This window comes from Myotis yumanensis, unplaced genomic scaffold, assembly GCF_028538775.1.
Source record: "Myotis yumanensis isolate MYYU_CA2020_CCGP unplaced genomic scaffold, mMyoYum1.0.hap1 SCAF_8, whole genome shotgun sequence".
Lineage (NCBI taxonomy): Eukaryota > Metazoa > Chordata > Mammalia > Chiroptera > Vespertilionidae > Myotis > Myotis yumanensis.
The window spans coordinates 42966105-42988122 of NW_027223759.1; the positions used below are offsets into that span (position 1 = coordinate 42966105).

Genomic DNA, 22018 nt, shown 5'->3' on the forward strand with positions numbered 1-22018 from the left:
GGAGTGGCACCGTTTTTACTGCATGTTAGTGTTATTTGATACGATTTGGTAGGTTTTTTAGGGGGACTGGGAAGACTCCACATTTTTTCATATAAATTAATGGTAATTGCTTCTTCGCTTTACGCCTAATTCAAAAGTTTTCACGGGAAGCGCTCTGCTTTGGATAGCAGGGGAACCGTACTTGACGAAAGTCACGGTTGACATAAGAGGCCAGGACGCTGAAGCAGCTCTGAACTCTGAGGCTGGGCGCTGGCCCGGGGAGCTACCCGCGCTGAGCGCCTGTGCAGGCGGAGGGTGGACGCGGGGTCCACGTGCCGGTGCAGGTTTCCTCCCACTCCCCTCTCCCGGAGCCTTCCCTGGCCGAGGCTCGGATTCCCACTGTGCGGGGATTAGCTAAAGTGGGCGCAGGTGCAAAGGCTAGTGTGGATTCTCCAGGTAAGAGTGGGGAGGGGTGTTCCATCAGGGAGGCAGTTCTTGGTGCATCGCGATGGGAGACTGGAAACAGGATGACAGCTTTTTCATGTCTATCCACAGTTTGGCTCAGTGGATAGAGCGTTGGCCTTCGGACTGAAGGGTCCTGGGTTCCATTCCTGTCAAGGGCATATGCCCCGGTTGCAGGTTCGATAATCATTGATGTTTCTATCTCTCACTCTCTCTTCCTCTCTGAAATCGGTTGCAGACTCCTCCCTGGCCCGAGTCCTGGTAAGGGCTCCTGCAGGAGGCAACCAATCGATGTGTTTCTCTCACATTGGTATTTCTCTCGGTCTTTCCCTCTCTCTTCCACTCTCCAAAAATCAATGGAAAAATATCCTCCGATGAGGAAAATTAATTAAATACCAAAAAACAAAAAAAGAAATACTGAATTCTTAAAAAAAACAAACAAACAAAAAACCCCACATTACTGGGCCAACGATTTGCATTTCTAACAAGTTCCCAGATCAGTGGTTCTCAACCTTCTGGCCCTTTAAATACAGTTCCTCATGTTGTGACCCAACCATAAAATTATTTTCGTTGCTACTTCATAACTGTTATGTTGCTACTGTTAGGAATCTTAATGTAAATATCTGATATGCAGGATGGTCTTAGGCGACCCCTATGAAAGGGTCATTCGACCGCCAAAGGGGTCGGGACCCACAGGTTGAGAACCGCTGTCCCAGATGATTTGATTCTTCTCTTCAGGACCACACTTAGAGCTCCACTCCCTCCACCCGGGGACGTGTGTGCGCGCATGTGTGTGTGTGTGTGTGTATCCACCTTACTTGCCCCCCCCCACACATACACACACAAGGCATATATAAAGAAGAAAAGCCCATTAGCAGAATTAGCAGAACAATTGTAATTTGTATGAAATAGCCAGTTACTTGGCTGATGGTCTTTAAATTCTGGCTTTCTGTTGTCTGACCCAGAACCCTTTGGTCAGTCTCTGTTTCCATCAAAGGGTCAACAAAGTTATAAACAGATTGGATCAGTACGTTGGCTCTCTGAGACTACGAGTAAATCAATCGGTACTGACTACTCAGAGCTAGAAAGAATCTGTATGCTTTTAAACACTGGAAGACTCCTATTTTGACAGAGAGGAGTATTGGTAAATTGCTTTGAGATTCTCAAAAGGAGATTAACCAGTGTTAAAATTTCAACTGAGTGCATTTAAAGATCAATGTGGCTTTATTCAATGATTCATGAATCGGGCAGCATCCCATCTAGCGGATAGAAAGGCGTTCCCAAGAGCTACAGAAAAGGGAAGGTTTCTAAGGCTGAGAGGGGACAGGAAAAGGAGGGTTATTAGCAAAGAGTGGGTTGGTTCAGGCTTAGGTAACCGACCTATGGGGGGTGGGAGAGGTTTATTGGGGATTATCTCACTAGTGCTGACCAGGTAATTTCAGGTTGACTGGTTAAGGGTTACATTGCTGGGAGAGGGGCTGAAGATTGAGCTTCATCACCAAATGGCCAATGATTTCATCAACCATGTTTACATAATTATACCCCCACAAACACCTCTACACCACGGTGCTGACAGAGCTCCCAAGTTGATGAACACATGAAGGTGCTGGAGTGCTTTCCTGAGTTCCATGAGCCATTCTACCAAACCTGGAATCTGAGGAGGGAGTTATGGGAACTCCTGATTGATAGCCGTTTGGTTGGTCAGAAGTACAGGTGACAACCCAGGGCTTCTGACTGGGCAGTCCTCTGGGGCCTACGCTAACTCGGGTAGAGAGGGCCAGCATTGAATTGTGGATTACCCAGTTGGGAAGTGGGAGAATCGATGGGTGTGGGAAAAAGCCAACACATTTGGTGTCAGAAGTGTTGTGAGTAACAACAGATAGAGCACATTTAATAAATGTAAAATTAACCACCTAGAATATGCATTTTTGTTTTTATATTCATTTTCTGAATCTAGGAAGTTTTTCATAACTTTCCATATATTCCAGATTATTTTACAATTATTTTATATTGCTCTTATAATTAAAGAAAGCAAACTCCAAAACAAAACAAAAAATTGCCAGGGAAAACAACAATAGAGGTTCAAGGGGTTTAAATGATTCACTGACTGACCTCTCTTGCTGCCTCTATTTGGATAAACAGTTGTAATTAATTAAGAATTTCTGTATTACAAGATATTTACTTTTCTTCCTACAAACACACATATATTAAAATGTCCATGGGCTGTTTTTCACTGCAATTTGAGTCTACAATGTACAAGAAATAGATTTTTAAATAATAGTCTTTCAATGTACTATCGGTATATATGTGTGTGTGTGTGCGTGTGTGTGTTTATGTACACACATACATATATATGAAGAATATACATACTTTGTGTAAAATATATATATTCTTTTTCAAAAGCAGCATGGAGGTGGAGTAGTGTTTGGAAACAAGAGAAAGGATGTGTGTGTTTTTTTGTTCTAAAGAAAAGTTAAACCACTTTCGCTGTGGAGTAAACAGTAATTCTGGTCCCCCTGACTCATTTTCATTCCTTTGTGTTTATTTCGTGTGGGCTCTGCCAGCCAGCAGTGGTTCTGTAAGCAAATGTTCTGGCAATTCTTCCTTTAGAAAGAAATGCACTCGCAGATAGGATCTGCGCTCTTAGCTCTGTCTTCTGTGCCTCCAGGACTGAGAGGGAAGTGACGGAAATGAAACACAGCGATTAGATGAGTTCACGTCTAACCTCTTCTCAGAATCACCCCAGGGCAGGGCCAGTGCCTTCTCCGGCTCCTCCCAAGGCTGTGGTGTGAGTCTGCGCAATAGTGAAGGTTGACTCTGCACTAATAGCATGGGCACAGGCCCGAAGACAGGACCAGCTGCGAACAATCTGCCCTGGGAGGCAGCCCTGGCTCTTTCCTCTCCCACTGGGCCTTTAGGGCAAAAGGCAAACGCTGTATGCAGCTGCTTCTACTTACCAAAAGTTGCACTTCGTTGGTCTACTAGTGTTTGGTTAACCTCTTTATATCTAACCTCCTTTATATCTAAACAAAATTTCCAAAAAATAGTCACGTCATTTTAGGGTGTGGAATGAAACAAAGCAGTCATGTATGATCCCTCCCTCCCACAGTTAGGATTCTTTGTTCATGTGTCCCCAAACTGTGTTCACCTAGCTCCTCGGGGGGTCAGGGACTTTGCAAGGCAGTCCTCTCCATCACCAGACAGCCCTCGTGGGTAAAGAGCAAGTCCTTCCCCTAAGCCCCTGAACACAGTCTAATTTTTGAATGTTTTATGATAGTCTTGCCATTCTACCAGCTCAAAATGAACTTGTGTTCAGCTCAGGGTCTGTCTTACGTGAACTTCTGTTAAACCATCTTAGGTCCAATTATTTGAGCCAGAGTGTGGGACTTGACTTAATATGTGCCTGGTTAAAGAGTAAAAAGCTGCTTCTCGGGAAGTAGGCCTTTCATTTAAGATTCCACAACTAATAACTGAGGTTTCAGCATACCGATCCTTGATAGCACATCAATGTCTGTTTCAATCTTTTTTATTTTTATTATTTATTTATTTTTTATTGATTTCAGAAAGGAAGGGAGAAGGAGAGAGAAATAAAAACATCAATGATGAGAGAGAACCATTGATCGGCTGCCTCCTGCATGCCCCCTACTGGGGATCGAGCCCGCAACCTGGGCATGTGCCCTTTACTGGAATCAAACCTGGGACCCTTCAGTCCAACTCTCTATCCACTGAGCTAAACCAGCTGGGGCAAAGTCTGTTTCAATCTTGACTCCATCATCCAAAATATTGTCAGCATCAAAACAAAGAAAAACAAAAATTAAAAAGCACTTCCACGAATCAGGCATTAAGTCAGTGATTCTCAATCTTTCTAATGCTGCGACCCTTTAATACAGTTCCTCATGTTGTGGTGACCCCCAATTTCATTGTTACAAATTGAACATAATTAAAGCATAGTGGTTAATCACAAAAGCAATATGTAATTATATATGTGTTTTCCGATGGTCTTAGGCGACCCCTGTGAAAGGGTCGTTCGACCCCCAAAGGGGTCTCGACCCACAGGTTGAGAACCACTGCATTAAGTGCTTTTTAAAAATTAACTAATTTAACCTGGTGAGTGTTGCTCAGTGGTTCAGTGTCAACCCATGAACTAAGGCAGTGGTTCTCAACCTTGGCTGCACATTAGAATCACCTGGAATCTTTTTTTTTTTAAATATATTTTACAGAGAGAAAGGGAGAGGGATAGAGAGTTAGAAACATCGATGACAGAGAAACATTGATCAGCTGCCTCCTGCACGCCTCTTACTGGGGATATGCCCGCAACCAAGGTACATGCCCTTGACCGGAATCTAACCTGGGACCCTTCAGTTCCCAGGCCAACGCTCTATCTACTGAGCCAAACGGGTTTGGGCTGGAATCTTTTTAAAATTCTGAATTCTGGGCCTCATCCTCCGGAAATTCTATTTCTTTGTTATGAGTGGGGCCACAACATTAGTAACAAAAAAACAGAATTTCCGGAGGATGAGGCCCAGAAATCAGGATTTTAAAAAGATTCCCAGGTGATTCTAATGTGCAGCCAAGGTTGAGAACCACTGAACTAAGGGGTCAGGATTTGATTCCCGGTCAGGATGCATGCCCCAATAGCGGGCATGCAGGAGACAGCTGATCAATGTGTCTCTCTCATTCATGTTTCTATCTATCTCTCTATCCTTCCCCTTCCTCTCCAAAATCAATAAAAACGTATTTTAAAAATAAATTAACTAATTTGATCCTCATGAAAACTTTATGTGGTAGGTCCCATTATCACCCAAATTTTAGGATTGAAGAAACTGAGACACAGACATTAACAACTTGCCCGAAGCCACAGAGTTGACAAATGGCAGAACTAGGATCCACACCCAGATAGTCTGGCTTCAGAACAGGTGTGTTTGGCTACTATGTCTCTCAAAGCAACCTCTCCAGTGTTCTGCCATCTACAGATTTATAAAAATGTTGTTGACTTTAAGAGTGTAGTACTTTATTTACTCAGCACTTGCTGAGTCCCCGGCCTTATGCTTGGCCCTGGGTACGCATATACAGGGCAGACAAGGGGAAGGTTGGGGCAGAGTAATTTCAATCATAAGTGACAGAAGCCTGGCTCAAACTGGATGAAGTCACAAGGGGGATTTATTGGCTCATATAGCCAAAGTATAAGAGGAATCCATCTTGGTTTCGAGGCAATAGGATCAGAGGCAAAGATGCTGTGGTTAGGGGGTGGGTGCGATTTGTTACCAGTAGAGGATGAGGGAAAGCCTGCCAGGCAGGGGTCAACAAGAGCTACTGAACAGCAGATGGAAGTCTTGGTTACAGGTGTGGAGGCCTATTCTTGCTACCTCAAAGGTAAAGGAAATGCATTGGAAGGCACGGGTGGTGTGTAGAACCATAAAATCCGCTAAAGAACCAGGGTCACTAGTTTGAGGGATCCAAGGAGCATGAGATGAACTGGCAGGCGCCTTCCCTAGCATGAATGAGCACCAACCTTCCCTCCACCCGCACCATGTCTCTTTGCTCAAGATGTTGAGATGCCTCTGCATACCTATTAGAATGGCTGAAATGAAAAAGACTGACCATAGCAAGTGTTGACAAGCATGTGGAGGGACAGTTCTCCTACACTGTTGGCGAGAATGTGAAATTGCACAACCACTTTACAAAACACTTCTCAAAAATTTAAAAATGCATTTATCATCTGACCCAGGCATTTTACTCCTAAATATGTACCCACGAGGAATGGAAGCATGCGTGTCAAGACTTGCACGTGAATGTGTATAGAACTTTGTTCAGAATGGCCCCAAACTGGACACAAATGAAATGCCGCAATAAAAAGGAGTGAACTCTGATGCACCCAACGGCATGGGTGAGTCTAAATGAATTATGCTGCATGGAAGAAGCCAGTCAAAAGAGGCTACACAGGCCATGGCTCCATTTCTGTAAAATTCTTTAAAACGACCACTAATCTACAGTGACAGAAAGGAAACCCACAGTGACAGAAGGAAGTCCATGGTCTTCCCGGGGAACAGCTAGCTAGAGGAAGGAACTACAAAGGAGAATAATAAAACTTCCGGGGATGATGGATAGGTTTACTGCCTTGAGTGTGGTGATGGTTTCATGGGTACTCAGATGTCTAATTACATGAAAGTGTACATTTTAAATGTGCATAATTTGTCATATGTCAATTATACTTCAGAAAATCTGTTTAAAATGTTCTCTGCAGCCTAGCTGGCGTGGCTCTGTGGTTAAGTGTCAACCTGTGAACCCAAAGGTCATGGTTCGATTCCAGTCAAGGGCACATGCCTGGGTTGTGGGCTTGATCCCCAGTGTGGAGCGTGCGGGAGGAAGCTGATCCATGATTCTCTCTCATCATTGATGTTTCTCTCTCTCTCTCTCTCTCTCTCTCTCTCTCTCTCTCTCCTCTCCCTCTCCCTTCCTCTCTGAAATCAAACAAAAATATTTTAAAAATAAATAAATAAATAAAACGTTCTCTGCAGTCTCCACTACAGGCTTGGGGAAAAGGTGATCTTTCTCCTCTCCACGAATCACTATTGGAGAAATTATGAAATGTGTGCTAATTTCTTAGTGTGTCTTTGGTAAGTTAGTCTTTGAAGGTGTTGGCTCTAGTGGAGGTGGAATGCTTTGGGGGAATGCGGCATTTAGTTAGTTAATGGTTTCATACACCCAACTCATCCCTCACAGGAAACTGGTAAACGACTACATCAGAATGTTTATCTTTGTAGGAACACTCAAAATCACTGAGTTCAACAGGGACATGTAGTAAGTGGTGGTGGTGGGGGGGGGGGGGGGGCGGTTGGAATTGAGAATCAAAGAAGTAATTTGCCTACAGTTATTTGGCTGGGTTTTTTTTAAAAATCACGATATAATTAATTAATTTAAAAATTATTTTATTTGGCAAATGACAAGCCCCCTCAAAATAAAGTCTCACAGCAATCTTGTCTGGTTTTTTGTTTGTTGGACTGGTTTCTGCTTCTTCAGTCATCTCTGTGACTTATCTAATCTAGAGATACCCTCTCCCACAGGAAAAAGGGGTGGGAAGGATGTGGCGGGCACTGGGCTGCGAGCGCCCTTCTGAATTCAGCTGTTTCTCCACCAAAGGTCTGGACAGAATTCCTGGAACACGGTGGCCTGGTGGTGGCTCCCATCCTCGTGTCAATGAACCGCTGGGGAGAGTGACCATGTCTGGCTGATTCCCGCCCGTGGCCTGTTTTTGTCATTGGTAAGAAACAGCAACAACAACAAAACATATAACCAAGGGGAATTTCCAACAAGCAGATAAACATTATTTAAACAGCAATAGTCTTCCAAGTCCTTAAAGCAATCTAAGATGTAAGACATCTGGTTCATTTCAATAGCAATTTTGGTACAAGCTCAACTTTTTCCTTCAAATTTGGGAACAATTTTTGCAATAAAATATGAAATAAAACAAAGTGATAGTTCTATGGTATACCTGACACAAAAATGAATTTCAGATGTATGGAGCACTTAAAACCATAAAAGTGCTAGAATAAAATATAGATGGATATGGATTATACTTCTTTTATGGTATATGTTCAATGCATGCCCTCTGTTCCCTTTAAGAGCTGCTCTTTCAGCCCTAGCCAGTTTGGCTCAGTGGATAGAGCGTCGGCCTGCAGACTGAAGGGTCCCAGGTTCGATTCCAGCCAAGGGCATATGTCCAGGTTGCGGCTCAATCCCCAGTAGGGGATGTGCAGGAGGCAGCCAATCAATGATTCTCTCTCATCATTGATGTTTCTATCTCTCTCTCCCTCTCCCTTCCTCTCTGAAATCAATAAAGATATATTTAAAAAAAAAAAAAAAAAGCTGCTCTTTCTCCACCATTCTCACCTCAAGAGGAGCCCCCCAGAGCTTGTGTCTCTAACACTCCCTGGACACAGCTTATTCGTTTTAATTTTTTATTTTTTGGGGGGGAGGGGTCGGAGAGGTAGGCCTAGCTACTAGATGTGTAAATTAGCTTCTCTTTTTCATGAGTCAAAACTGGGGCCCAGAGCTGCTAGTCCACTTGCCAGTGGTGCTGGAACTGGGGTGGCCACAGTGTGGATAAACAATTTATCAGAGAAGAATGAGGCAGATGCTTAGAGAAGCAGAGAGGAGAGAGCAAGTAAGCTGAGAGAAATGGGAACGATGCTTTGGTTCCAGGTAAAGCTTTGGTTCCTGATTCCAGAATCTCAAGTGACCTAGTTAAATATCCTACCTCTAGTTTAAATCACAAGTATTATAATAAATTCCCCTTTAGTAAAGCCAGCTTCTATGTATGCAAATAAGAAAGCCTAGACTGAAGCAATAATCTTGGAAAAATACTTTCCAATTATTATATCACAAGCAGAATCCATAAAGGAAACTTAAATATATATGTATGTCCTCATAAAAATAAAAAATTTCTCTACCGAAAAAAATGATAAGCAGGATTAAATTAAAAGAACAATTGGGGACAGAGAACTACATTTATATGACAGACAAAGAGCTACATTCTTAATATCACTGAAAATTCAGAACAAAAGGTAAATATAATAGAAAAATCAGCAAAGCTCTTAAAATAGGCTGTTTCTAATAGGAGAAATACAACCAATTTATATATAAAATGTTCAAGTGCAAAAGAAACCAAAATGAAATACGCTTTTGGTCTAGCACAGTGATTATCAACCTTTTTTCTCTCATGGCACACAAACTAATTACTAAAATTCTGCAACACAACAAAAAATATATTTTTTGCTGATTTGAAAAAGGGGCGATAATTTTGATTTGTTTACCCCAACGGCTATAGTTGTGTTGACTGTTGTCAGTCTTTTATTTGACAATCTAAGGGGAAAGAGGTCAGTGCCCTTGACTGAATATTGCATATTCTTAAAAATTCTTACGGCACACGGTTGAAAATCGCTGTCTAGCAGATAGGCAAAGTCTCTCAACTGTTTCGCACTTCTAATTTTGCATTTACTATAGTCTTTTCTTAACAGAGCCACCAGAGGGCGCCTTTTGAACACATCAGAACGTGCCACTCTGTCTTTCCAGTACCTCTAATGGCTGTTCATCTGGTCTAGAGAAAGCCACAATCCCCCGGACCACATAGCAACCCCCATTACCTCACTAGCTGCATCTCCCCCCCCCACCCCCCCCACCCCCCCGCTTGCCCTCTGCACTCCAACCTCCAGCCTGGTGTTTGTTGAGCACACCAGGTGTGTTCCAGCCTCCAGAACTTGCTGTTCCCTCTGCCAAAAATGCTCTTCCCCCAAATATTATCACGCCTTGTTCCTTATATCCTTCAAGTCTTGGCTGAAAAGTTACCCTCTCACTGTGCTTAAATGGATGTGCCGCTCCCCCTGCACTGCCTGCCTCCCTCCCCAGCCCCTTTATATGTCTCTGTAGCACTTACCACCTCCTGGTACACAATGCAACTTACTTATTTTGTTAATTGTCTGTCTCTTCACACGTAGAATTCTAGCTCCATGAGGGCAGGGATTTATCCACAGCCCTTATTAGTACCTAGCCAGGCGCACCACGGACACTCAATAAACGTTTGTTGAGTGAATGAATTTTAAAAAGGATAACATTAGTGTTGTGCGGAGTCTGGGAAATGGTTACTTTCATACACTATTGATGAGAATGTAAGTTGGTGCAAGGTTTCTGAAGGATGATGTGGAAATAGGGATCAAGAGTCTTAAAAATGTGCATCTCTTGTGTAACAGTTTTACTTCTAGAGACTTATCATAAGAAAATGATGTGTTATTTAGAATCCTTTGGGTTGCACAACACAAGAAGCCCCTTGTGCTAGCTTAAGTAATAATGGTGGAGTGATTGATTACAAGGATACATCATAAGCCGTGTTACAAAGGAAGAAAGGGAGAATGTACTCTGTGGGACATCTAGACATCTCTGCCACAGCCTCTGTCTTAAGTCAGGCTCCCCAGAAAATATGCAGAAAGTTTAGTGGGAAGTTCGGTAAGGGAGTGAGGAAAGGAGGGCTGCGCGGAGGGCAAGGTGGAACTGGTTGCTGTTGTAATCAGTGCCACAGGCAATGCCATGGACTGTCCCATACGAAAGCCTTTGTACCCACATATCAACCAAGCATTGGATGCAGGCTGCTCATGGAGAGGGTGTGTGACCCTCCTTTGGTCCACGGACAAATCCTGGGGAATTGCTGTTACGATCCATCAACAACAGACGTCCCAGCATCTGGGGGAACAGGTACCGCACCTCTGATGGGGAGAATCTGGGCAGCACACCAAGCATCTACTCTCTCTACAGAACTTAAAGTCTGCATCTTTCCACGCCTTAGAGTAATTGGAACCAGACACTTGGATGCTGTCAGGGCTCTCTCTCCCTCTCTCTTTTTTTCTCTGCAACTCTTTCCCTCTAGACTGTTTTTGTCTCTTATTCCATGTGGTCAAAGATCATTTCCAGCAGCCCCTAACTCAAACATGATGGTTTCATCCTCAGAGAAAGGGTAACTGGATGGCCTGGCGCGGGTCAGTGTTCATTCACGCCCCTACCCCACGGCCGTGCTGGGGGCTGAAGTCATGTTGTAACCATTTGGATGTGAGGAGGCAGAGAAGGAAAGGGCACATCCGTGCTTGCATTTGCCGCATCTACAGAGACAGAGAAAAAAATCTCAAATGTGAATCGTGGTCATTTTTTTTGTAGTGGAAATTAACAATGGTTTCTCTTTTTTTAATACACATTTTTGTAATTGTTATATGTAGAAAACTATGTAAAATAATGTTTTTCTAATTGAAAACAGTTTTTAAAAGGGAAAAGCAGGCACGTGTCTGGCTGTATGCACATAAAGCGCCGCTAGCTATCGGGTATAGAAAGACTGTTTATATAAAATATTATTTTCTTGAAAGGGGTGTGGAAAAAAAATGTGGCTTGACTTTGCAAAGCTTATTTCACTGAACTGCAAACAAAGGAAACGTGGAAACGCAGTTATAATTAACCTTCCTACATCTGGAGTCCTCCATCAGGCACACTGCTGTCAGTACAAACCTTAAACACACCTTCCATTTGCTTTGCCGTGATATAAGCACTGGAGCAGGGCCGTGTAAGCAGTGGCCAGGCTGCTACCAATATCCCAGCATGCTCCCCACTGGGAGGTCCAGCACATAGCAGCCTATTCGAAATCAGTGTATCAGCTTTTATTTTACATTAACATATTCAACTTACATTTGCTGAGTATCTTCATGCTGGAAAATATAAAGAAAAACACAATAGAACCCTACTCTTACTGAGCTAAGGATCCAGTATATAGAAAGGTAGAATGTGTGTGTGTGTGTGTGTGTATGTGTGTGTTATTCACAAGTGTATATATTCACAAACATATATTTTATATATTTGCACATATATTCAATGATAATAAAATGTAAAATGTATTTAGACTCATATTTGAGTTTGAAACACAGATTTATATGGTGGTTAAAAGAATGGGTTACTTCTGGGTGGGGTGGTTTCATGTAGAATTGCATTTTAAATGATTGTTTTGGGACCTCAGCTGAGCAAAATCATCTATACTAATAAAAGGGTAATATGCTAATTAGACCAGACATCTTCCAGATGACCTTCCAGATGTCCTTCCGGACAAAGCCATGGTGGTGGGGCCGAGGCAGAGGCAGTTAGGAGTGATCAGGCTAGCAGGGGAGAGCAGTTAGGGGGATCAGGCAGACAGGCAGGCAGAGGCAGTTAGGGGTGATTAGGCAGGCAGGCAGGTGAGTGGTTAGGAGCCAGCAGTCCCGGATTGTGAGAGGGATGTCCCAGATTGGAGAGGGTGCAGGCCAGGCTGAGGGACACCATCCACCCCTGTGCATGAATTTCATGCACTGAGCATCTCTCTCTCTCTCTCTCTCTCTCTCTATATATATATATATATATATAGAGAGAGAGAGAGAGAGAGAGAGAGAGATAGTAAATATTTTATATTTATTGGGGTGACATTGGTTAATAAGATAATATAGGTTTCAAGTGCATGTTTCTATGATACATGATCTGTGTATTGCATTGTGTGCCCACCATCCACAATCAAATCATCTTCTGACACCATATATCTGGCCCCATTTACCATTTACTACCCTCCCAACCCCTTCCCTCTGGTAACCACCATACTGGTGTCTGTGTCTATGAGTTTCAGTTTTATATTCCACAAATGAGTGAAGTCCTATGGCTCTTATTTTTTTCCGACTAGCTTATTTTGGTTAGCATAATATTCTTAAGGTTTATCCATGTTGTCGTTGCAAATGACAGTATTTCACCTTTTCTTATGATTGAGTAGTATTCCACTGTATATATGTACCACAACTTTATCTAGTCCTCCATTGAAGGACACTTTGGTTGTCTCCATGTCTTGGCCAACTAAATATATATTTACTCTATCATTGTATACATTTTGTTTTGTTTTAATCAAGCACCTGTATTAGCCTATTCCTATACTGTCACAGACTGTACAGGCTTAAAAACTAAAAGCAGGTCCTAAAGAAGAACTGGCATTAAGTATTTTCAATTAAATGAAACTCTGAGTCCCCAGTTTGAGGGAGGGAAGAGCGGGGCGGAGTCTGAAGGCCTGGATGTCTGGAGGGAGGAGGAACTGCAGAATGCAGATGCTGTCGAGCCTGACTCCTTACTGTAAGCGATGCCTGGGGCTGACCCTGATTACAGTAAGACAAGCCAACACCCTTTTTTCCCTGAAGGAGATTGCATTGTAACAAAGGGAAATGGAGAAATGAATTAGCTATTTCTTTCCATGAAGTAGTGGGATAAGAATGTCTGTTGAATGATAGAAAGCCTTATGCTTCCCATCACAGTGGGGAGGGAGACAGCTTCAACTGAAGGGACAAACTTAATGTGCCCAGGGACTGGAAAAGGGCAGAGAACCCAGAGGCAGGGCCATGCGGAGTGAAGACCGGATCTGAGAGCCTTTCTCATTCTGGGTGTTTTCTTCTTTTTGTTAGAACCAGCACTTGATTTCACCCTGTCCCTGGAGGCTATCTTTCTCTAATTGGCATTGTTCCTCAGAGGAAACACAGGGAACACAGGAAGACATACCTAAGACAGCCCGTTTCCCTTCACTGCTCAAGAGGTATTAGGCACTCACAACGTTTTTGAAGCCTAGGAATCGGGCTAACCCAAGCTCAGAGAACAAGGAGTATTGATAAAGTCACTCATGGACACAATAGACACTCAATAGGAAGTTGTTTATTCTACCTCAGATTGGAATTTTAAAATCTGACACTCATCTGCTGAAGAACCTATTATCTTTGGACCCCTTGTCAGTCCTGGGCGAGCCGTGTCTGGGCGTTCTGGGGGCACGGATAGTCCAATGAGAGGCAGCTTCTAAGGACCCCTTTCCCTTCTCCTCTTCCTCTCTCTACTGCTTGGCCAGCTGGCTCCCACCAGCCAGTGTTATCCAAAGAGATTTGAGGGCAAGAGCTGCAGGTTAACCCTCTCCAAGAATTTTAAAAATTTAACCCCACCCCAATTATATAATGTTTCTTTCCTTGGGCCTGCACAAAACACATATAAAAGATTTTTATCAAAACACTTTGCAAAAATATTGAGTTCATAATAGACATGTTGTTTGCTTTATTAATTGGATTTTACCTCTTTGTGTAGCTTAGCTCCTGGCACATTGTCATCACCAATAAATGTTTTGTCAAGTGAATAAATGTTTAATTTCTAAACTGGATTCAAATTGGAGCATCAACCCTAAACTCAATTATTTATTTATTTATTTTTCTTTATTGATTAAGGTATTACATATGTGTCCTTATCCCCTCATTCCCCCTCCCCTCATGCCCTCACCCCCCTGTTGTCTGTGTCCATTGGTTATGCTTATATGCATGCATACAGGTCCTTTGGTTGATCTCTCCCTCTTACCCCCACCCTCCCCTACCTTCCCTCTGAGGTTTGACAGTCTGATCTATGCTTCTCTGTCTCTGGATCTGTTTTTGTTCATCAGTTTATCTTGTTCACTATATTCCACAAATGAGTGAGAGCATGTAATATTTATCTTTCTCTGACTGGCTTATTTCACTTAGCATAATGCTCTCCAGTTCTATCCATGCTGTTGCAAATGGTAAGAATTCCTTCTTTTTTACAGCAGCATAGTATTCCATTGTGTAGATGTACCACAGTTTTTTAAGCCACTCATCTGCTGATAGGCACTTAGGCTGTTTCCAAATCTTAGCTATGGTAAATTGTGCTGCTATGTACACGGGGTTGCATATATCCTTTCTGATTGGTGTTTCTGGTTTCTTGGGATATATTCCTAGAAGTGGGATCACTGGGTCAAATGAGAGTTCCATTTTTAGTTTTTTGAGGAAACTCCATACTGTTCTCCACAGTGGCTATATCAGTCTGCACTCCCACCAGCAGTGCACGAGGATTCCTTTTTCTCTGCATCCTCACCAGCACTTGTTGTTTGTTGATTTGTTGATGATAGCCATTCTGACAGGTGTGAGGTGGTACCTCATTGTCGTTTTGATTTGCATCTCTCGGATTATTAGTGACTTTGAGCATGTTTTCATGTGTCTCTTGGCTTTCTGAGTGTCCTCTTTCAAAAAGAGTCTATTTAGGTCCATTGCCCATTTTTTGATTGGGTTGTTTATCTTCCTTTTGTTAAGTTATATGAGTTCCCTGTAAATGTTGGAGATTAAACCCTTATTGGTGATAACATTGGCAAATATGTTCTCCCATGCAGTGGGCTTTCTTGTTGTTTTGTTGATGGCTTCTTTTATTGCACAGAAGCTTTTTATTTTGATGTAGTCCCATTTGCTTATTTTCTCTTTAGTTCCATTGCCCTAGGAGCTGTATCGGTGAAGATATTGCTTCGGCATATGTCTGAAATTTTGCTGCCTATGGAGTCTTGTAGGATTTTTATGGTTTCCCGTCTTATAGTTAAGTCCTTTATCCATTTTGATAAACTCAATTATTTTAATAGCAAAATATTTGTTTATGATATTGGGCTTATCCTATCTAATAAAAGAGTAATATGCAAATTGACCATCAATCCAACACACAAGATGGCCACCCCCATGTGGACACAAGATGGCCTGCAGGGGAGGGCAGTTGGGGGCGACAAGGCCTGCAGGAAAGGACAGTTGGGGGGGACTGGTCCTGCAGGGGAGGGCAGTTAGAGGTGACTGGGCCAGCAGGGGAGGGTAGTTGGGGGCAATTGGGCCTGCAGGGGAGCAGTTAGGCATCGATCAGGCTGGCAGGGGAGTGGTTAGGGGGCAATCAGGCAGGCAGGCAGGCAGGCGAACGGTTGGGAGCCAGCAGTCCTGGATTGTGAGAGGGGTACCAGATTGGAGAGGGTGCAGGCTGGGCTGAGGGACACACCCCCCCATGCACGAATTTTGTGCGCTGGGCCTCTAGTTTTTACAATAAAAGGTCCTCAATGAGCAAACTATATCAATGTAGTTGAATATGCCAATGATAAAAATGTGTCTGTGGCTAGACCTGTTTACAAAGAAAGGTGGTGTACTCTAGTTAACCAAGTACTGGAGTTGGGAATCCAAAGTCTTAGATTCTGAGGTCTACACCACCAGTTTGCCATGAGGTTCAAATGGGAAGAGGTAAGCACAGGATGTCACACCATTCCTGGCACTCATTTTAAACTGGGGACAAAATTTATTAGAATTTTGTCTTGGCCATCTTTCTTACCATCTTACCTTACATAATGAATCCAAATTCCTAGTTGCCTCAAGTACATGTAGAAAGATAGAAGAGTTGAGATAACATAATACACATCAATGTGACAGGTTGGCCTTATACACACGTCCCCAACTTACATGTTTAGTCTCTCCTCCCATGAGTCCTTGTAATAGCCAAATTGTCCTAGCTGGCATTCTTCTCAGGATTTTCCACCTCTTTCCTCAAGACTTTTGTCATGCTTTTCCCTCACTTAAACCCCACCTCTTCCTTCCTTGTGTTGGCCTAATTTCAGTCCATACTCTAAGTACAGCTTCATCCCTTATAAAGCCCTTATCCATTTCATCAGCTAGAAATAATCTTTCTCTCCTCTGAATTTACACAATATTTCATCTGTACCCCTCTTGTGGGCTTTGTCATTGTCTTGTTTATATCTTATCCCCAGGGGTTGCAAATTTTTAAAGATTTGATTACATGTATGATTCATCTTTGAGTCTTTTGCCAGAATCTAGCACAATGCCTGGTATAACATAGGTACCCAGTTAATATTTGTTAATTGGATGAAGGATGGATGGATGAATTCCAGTTGGTGCATTGTCCTAAATGTGTAATACAAGATCTATTTTACCGCAGTATACAAAGGAACTTTAGGAAAAATCCCCCACAGGGGTAGACCAGGTTTGAGCCTCGATTGTGATTTTAAGCATAGACATATACCGCTCTCTTTTTCACTCTGTTATTTAATTAGAGATTGTGTAATTCTCTCCCAGAGTTCACAGCTATTTGGGGGATTTATAACTCACAATGTAATTAACTCGAGTAAGTCATCCTATCGTGGACACCCACATTAACCAGGAAAACCATGGCCATGTTAGGGAGATTTGATTTGTAGCCAAATCTCCTTATACCCCCATTGAAAACAAAATCTGGCAGGAATCCAACTGCTCAAGTCAAATAGACATTTAGCTACACTGTGCATTAGCTATGCCTGATGACCTCAGAAAAACACACAAATGGAAATGCTGGCTTAGAGCACTATAATATGATTGTAGTTCAGAACAAAAACGTACTTAAGAGCAGCCATAATCTCTGTATTTTATCTCATGTGTATTTGAAAATGTATTTTAAGCCTATAAAAATTTCCAAAAGATCTGCTATACTATTTACCAGGAAAATAAAGTATTCTTTTAAACATGTAGTCAAAACAAATGAAAGACAGACCTTTTTATCCTTTTTTTTTTTCTTAGCCATGCCAAACCAGAGGTCATTTTAACACGTCAAAGTAAATTCTATCATAAAATTAAAAAAAAAAAGGACCTATGCTTTTAGAGGATTCTAACCTAAGGTTTGTAGTAACAACTGTGGTTCCATCACCTACTGAACTAAATTTTCCTCTTCAAGCTGAGCAATTAACAAGAAATCTATTATCCTGGGTTAGGAATAGAAAACCTTTTTATTCTGCTTTTGAATTCAATTTCTCTCTCTCTCTCTCTCTCTCTCTCTCTCTCTCTCTCTTTCTACACACACACACACACACACACACACACACACACACTCACACACACACTCCTTCTACAAGCAGTTTCTTTTCGCTTTGGAAGTGATATAAGGGCTGAGCAAGCACTGCTCAGCAGTATACAGTTCCTCGGTCATGCCAACCCCAAATCTGTGCCTGACCAGTCAGTAGCACGTCCTCATGAGCATAACTTTGGTGGGATTCCTTCCTGCCCTGTGTCAGGGAACTGAGCAGGTTTTCAATTCTTAAGTGTTTTTCAAATTTTACTTCATTTCTAAGATCCAAGATCACTCCTATGGATATAATTCAGGCACCCTCTGGTGGTCAACAGAACACCATTAAGTCTCCTCAACATTACCTTGCGTGATTTAAGCTTCAAGGCCAATTTTATAGCATATGACATAAGTATTCTTTTTGTTTTCTTAAATAGTTTGATGGTCTAAATCTTTACGTTTAAGGCAAGTGCTGCCTCCAATACCTGGTATGTATATATGGCCTTGCCCTATGAATGTGCTATCTACAAACCATGGAATGCCATGCCAATATCAGGGACAGTATCCATTAAGAAAGCCTCAGATAAAAGAGGGGGGAAACTCACTTGGATTAAGTGTTTGAGGAAAACACTGTTACAGAAACAAATCTACTCTGAATAAATTCACATTATGAACATAAATACTTCAACTGGTGATGTAAATATAGGCCAGGGAGAATGTCACATATGGTGGATATTTTAAATAAAAAATCTGAACTTTAACCAGCATAACTGAGGAATAGAACATGTTCCTATCACATTAGCAGAAATATGCTTTGTAATTTTTTTTCTTCAACAGCAAACTTCTGCACTATTTTGGGAACTGTGCTAATAGTCCTGGGATTGCTCGTGTTCGAAGCTATGTTGACATGATAAAGTGCTATAACTTTAACTTGTTATTGTGAGGCAGAAACCACCTCATTAATTTCTACTTCATTCAACACCGAGGAACAAATCAATGTTTACCAATGGGAGTGAATCTAGAGGAGTAACAGGAAGAAAGCAAAGCACTTGTCATTAGTTTGAAATGTAGAAAGAAATTTTAAAGGGTTTTAAGTTCTGTTTAGTCAACAAAACTTAAAAATAAGAAACCATTTTAGTCAATTTATAATGGATTTTTTAGTGCAGACTTTAAATGTTGATCCTGTTGAACCTGAAAAAAGGGTTGCTATCTATTCAATAAATATAATGTTAGTATAAGATATTGTAGATGAAATCACAGTATTAATGTTTTAATAAAATATGGCTTCCTTATTACACTAGGTATTTATGAAACTGTAAGGTCTGACTCAGACTTACTAGATATACTAGCACTTTAAATATACTAAAGAGTCAAATAAAAATGCCTTGTTTTACCCATAATCCAGTTAATTTAAATATTTTTATTTATTTATTTATTTTTATTTTTTTAAAATATATTTTATTGATTTTTTTTTTTTTTTTTACAGAGAAGAAGGGAGAGGGATAGAGAGTTAGAAACATCGATGAGAGAGATTGATCAGCTGCCTCCTGCACGCCCCCCAGTGAGGATGTGCCCGCAACCAAGGCACATGCCCTTGACCGGAATCGAACCTGGGACCCTTGAGTCTGCAGGCCGACGCTCTATCCACTGAGCCTAACCGGTTCGGCTAATTTAAATATTTTTAAATATCACAGCATGACAGCTAAATCCAGAAGGGACATTAGGGATAACCTAGTCGCATCCCTTCATTTTACAAATGAGGTGAAGAACCAGAGGAGTAAAACATTTGTCTAAAAATGTAACTAGTTGGTAACAGAGCAAACAAATCTGGCTCTTCTGGGTGCTTGTATATCAAGGGCAAAATGAAATTTTGAGTGAAAGATAAATGTTTTGAAACATCAATTCATTCATCCCCCTTTCTTATAAACAATCTAAGGCACCACCCATAATAATCACCCCAAGTGGTGAAGGCCCTTCCTCACATTGACTCTGTAGCCATAAGGCTACTGTTTTATTTCCAGCTCAGTGAGAAAAGAAACACACTCTATCCCTCATCAGGTAATACGCCATTATAAAAACCAATGCTCTTTTCAAGACATAGCATTCTGATCAAGTATAGGAAGCATTTTGTTAGGCCGTGGTCGGCAAACTGCGGCTCGCGAGCCACACACGGCTCTTTGGCCCCTTGAGTGTGGCTCTTCCTAAGCCTTAGGAGTACCCTAATTAAGTCAATAACAATGTACCTACCTATATAGTTTAAGTTTAAAAAATTTGGCTCTCAAAAGAAATTTCAATCGTTGTACTGTTGCTATTTGTCTCTGTTGACTAGTGAGTTTGCCGAGCACTGGTTGGTGAAAGCTGAGCAGAATAGAGGGAAAGAACTGATGTGACCCGGGTGGTTATGGGAAGGAGGGTAAAGAAGCCAGAAGGTTAAGGATGGAGCTCACTTCTCATTAGCATCGAAGGGAAACCTGGGGATACAGGAACCTGGAAGGGAGTGTGACACAGAAAGGATGGAGGGACAATCTGAACACAGTAAAATAAATTACCACCGAGGTCTGAATCTAGTCTTTTCTACACTCACTGAGAATTCTCTCTTCCCTTTCAAGTTTCTTCCACACCATAGAGAACCCACACAAAAGAGAACGGGAAGAAGCGTTGGATCAGAGTTCATCTTGAAAGCCACCATCTCTGGCCTTGAGTGTCTTTGGTCCACTGATTTCTACTAAGGCCCATGAAGATTTTCACCAGAGAAGAATGATTTTATGGCTCATTGTGGAGTACATGAACATACTCCTTTCTACACCATTTGGGGAGTATGTTTTCTTTTTTTTTTTTTTGGAGGGAGTCCATTCTCAATGTTTTTTTCCTTAGGAACTATTTCTTAAAATCAAACCCAATAGTAAAAAATCACCAGAAACCAATGAATAGTTCAACAAAGTTAGATTTATTATATTCTCTCCCTTGTCTTCTCCCTCCTGGGTGATTGTACTAAACCAACCAATACCAATGCATATGTGATGAATAAGGATCATTTACAACAGTGGTTCTCAACCTTGGCTGCACATTAGAATCACCTGGGAATCTTTTTAAAATCCTGATTTCTGGGCCTCATTCTGGAGGCAGCCAAGGTTGAGAACCACTGAAATAGATGAACCTGGTGTTCGATGAATAGAGAAGAAAGCAAGAGACATGGCTGACAACCCAAGATTCCGCGTGGGAATGGAAGAAGGAATGAAATAAGACAAGCCCAACATCTTATCTGTCCCCACATGTTAGTAGTGCTGAGTCATCACCCTATATGGTTTGGCTAAGTGGATAGAGCATTGGCTTGCAGAATAAAGGGTCCTGGGTTCAATTCCAGTCAAGGGCACATGCCTGGTTTGCAGGCTCGATTCCCAGTAGAGGGCATGCAGGAGGCGGCCAATCAATGGTTCTCATCGCTGATGTTTCTCTCTCTCCCTCTCCCTTCCTCTCTGAAATCAATAAAAAATATATTTAAAAAGAATGAGTAAGAGACCTTCCTGTCCTTGAGGAGCCCACAATCTAACTAGAAAAGAGGATCAGAGTGGTTATTTCCATCCAATATGACTAGAACCATGACAGAGATAAGCACAGGGTAGCACTGGGCCCCAGGGGAGGTACCTCACACAGACAGGAAAAGGGAATTAGAAAGACTCTCCTAGAGTACATGCCCTTGACCAGAATCGAACCTGGGACCCTCCAGTCTGCAGGCCGACACTCTATCCACTGAGCCAAACCAGTCAGGGGCGGCTCTTCTCTCTTCTTTTTCCCTAGTGGTTCTCAACCTTCCTAATGCCGTGACCCTTTAATACAGTTCCTCATGTTGTGGTGACCCCCAATTTCATTGTTACAAATTGAACATAATTAAAGCATAGTGATTAATCACAAAAACAATATGTAATTATATATGTGTTTTCCAATGGTCTTAGGCGACCCCTGTGAAAGGGTTGCGACCCACAGGTTGAGAACCGCTGCAAGAAGGAAAGGAGAAAGGCAGAGGGTTTTGAATCCGTACCAAAGGGAGGGAAAAAGAACTCTATTTGGACACAGAGCAGTCCAAGTAAGACCCCAGAGGCTTAGGGTACAAGTTGGGGAATTATGATGTGCTCCAACCATAAAGTAAAAGAAAGATTGGAAGGAGATGAGGTTGGAGAAAGGGGTCCCAGGCTGTCCTCACATGGAAGTCATTACAAAGCCTCTCTTTCCCACACTCCCTCCTCACTCTTTTTCTCCCTTTCACCAGGTTCATCTATTTGCTTTAAAATAACCCCTCAATTGAAAATTGAAAACAATTCTTTTTGAGGTTGTTTTATCTTCCTTCGAAACAGCCCCGACTGGTTTGGCTAAGTGG

The 22018-nt window shown here is 42.0% G+C and overlaps 1 protein-coding gene across 2 annotated transcripts in view; it reads left to right on the forward strand.

Moving 5' to 3' along the window:
* ATF2 (activating transcription factor 2) overlaps nt 1-21512 on the forward strand; it is a 108748-nt gene extending 87236 nt beyond the window's left edge. The window contains exons 14-15 of one of the 2 annotated variants that reach the window (XM_070422716.1): nt 7582-7702; nt 20253-21512. In XM_070422716.1, the coding sequence (XP_070278817.1) occupies nt 7582-7673 (92 nt within the window). In that variant the 3' untranslated portion in view covers nt 7674-7702; nt 20253-21512. Of the gene's footprint in view, nt 1-7581; nt 7934-20252 lie in introns of those variants that run through there. The other variant, XM_070422715.1, reaches the window with a different exon arrangement.
* The last annotated feature ends 506 nt before the right edge of the window (nt 21513-22018 follow it).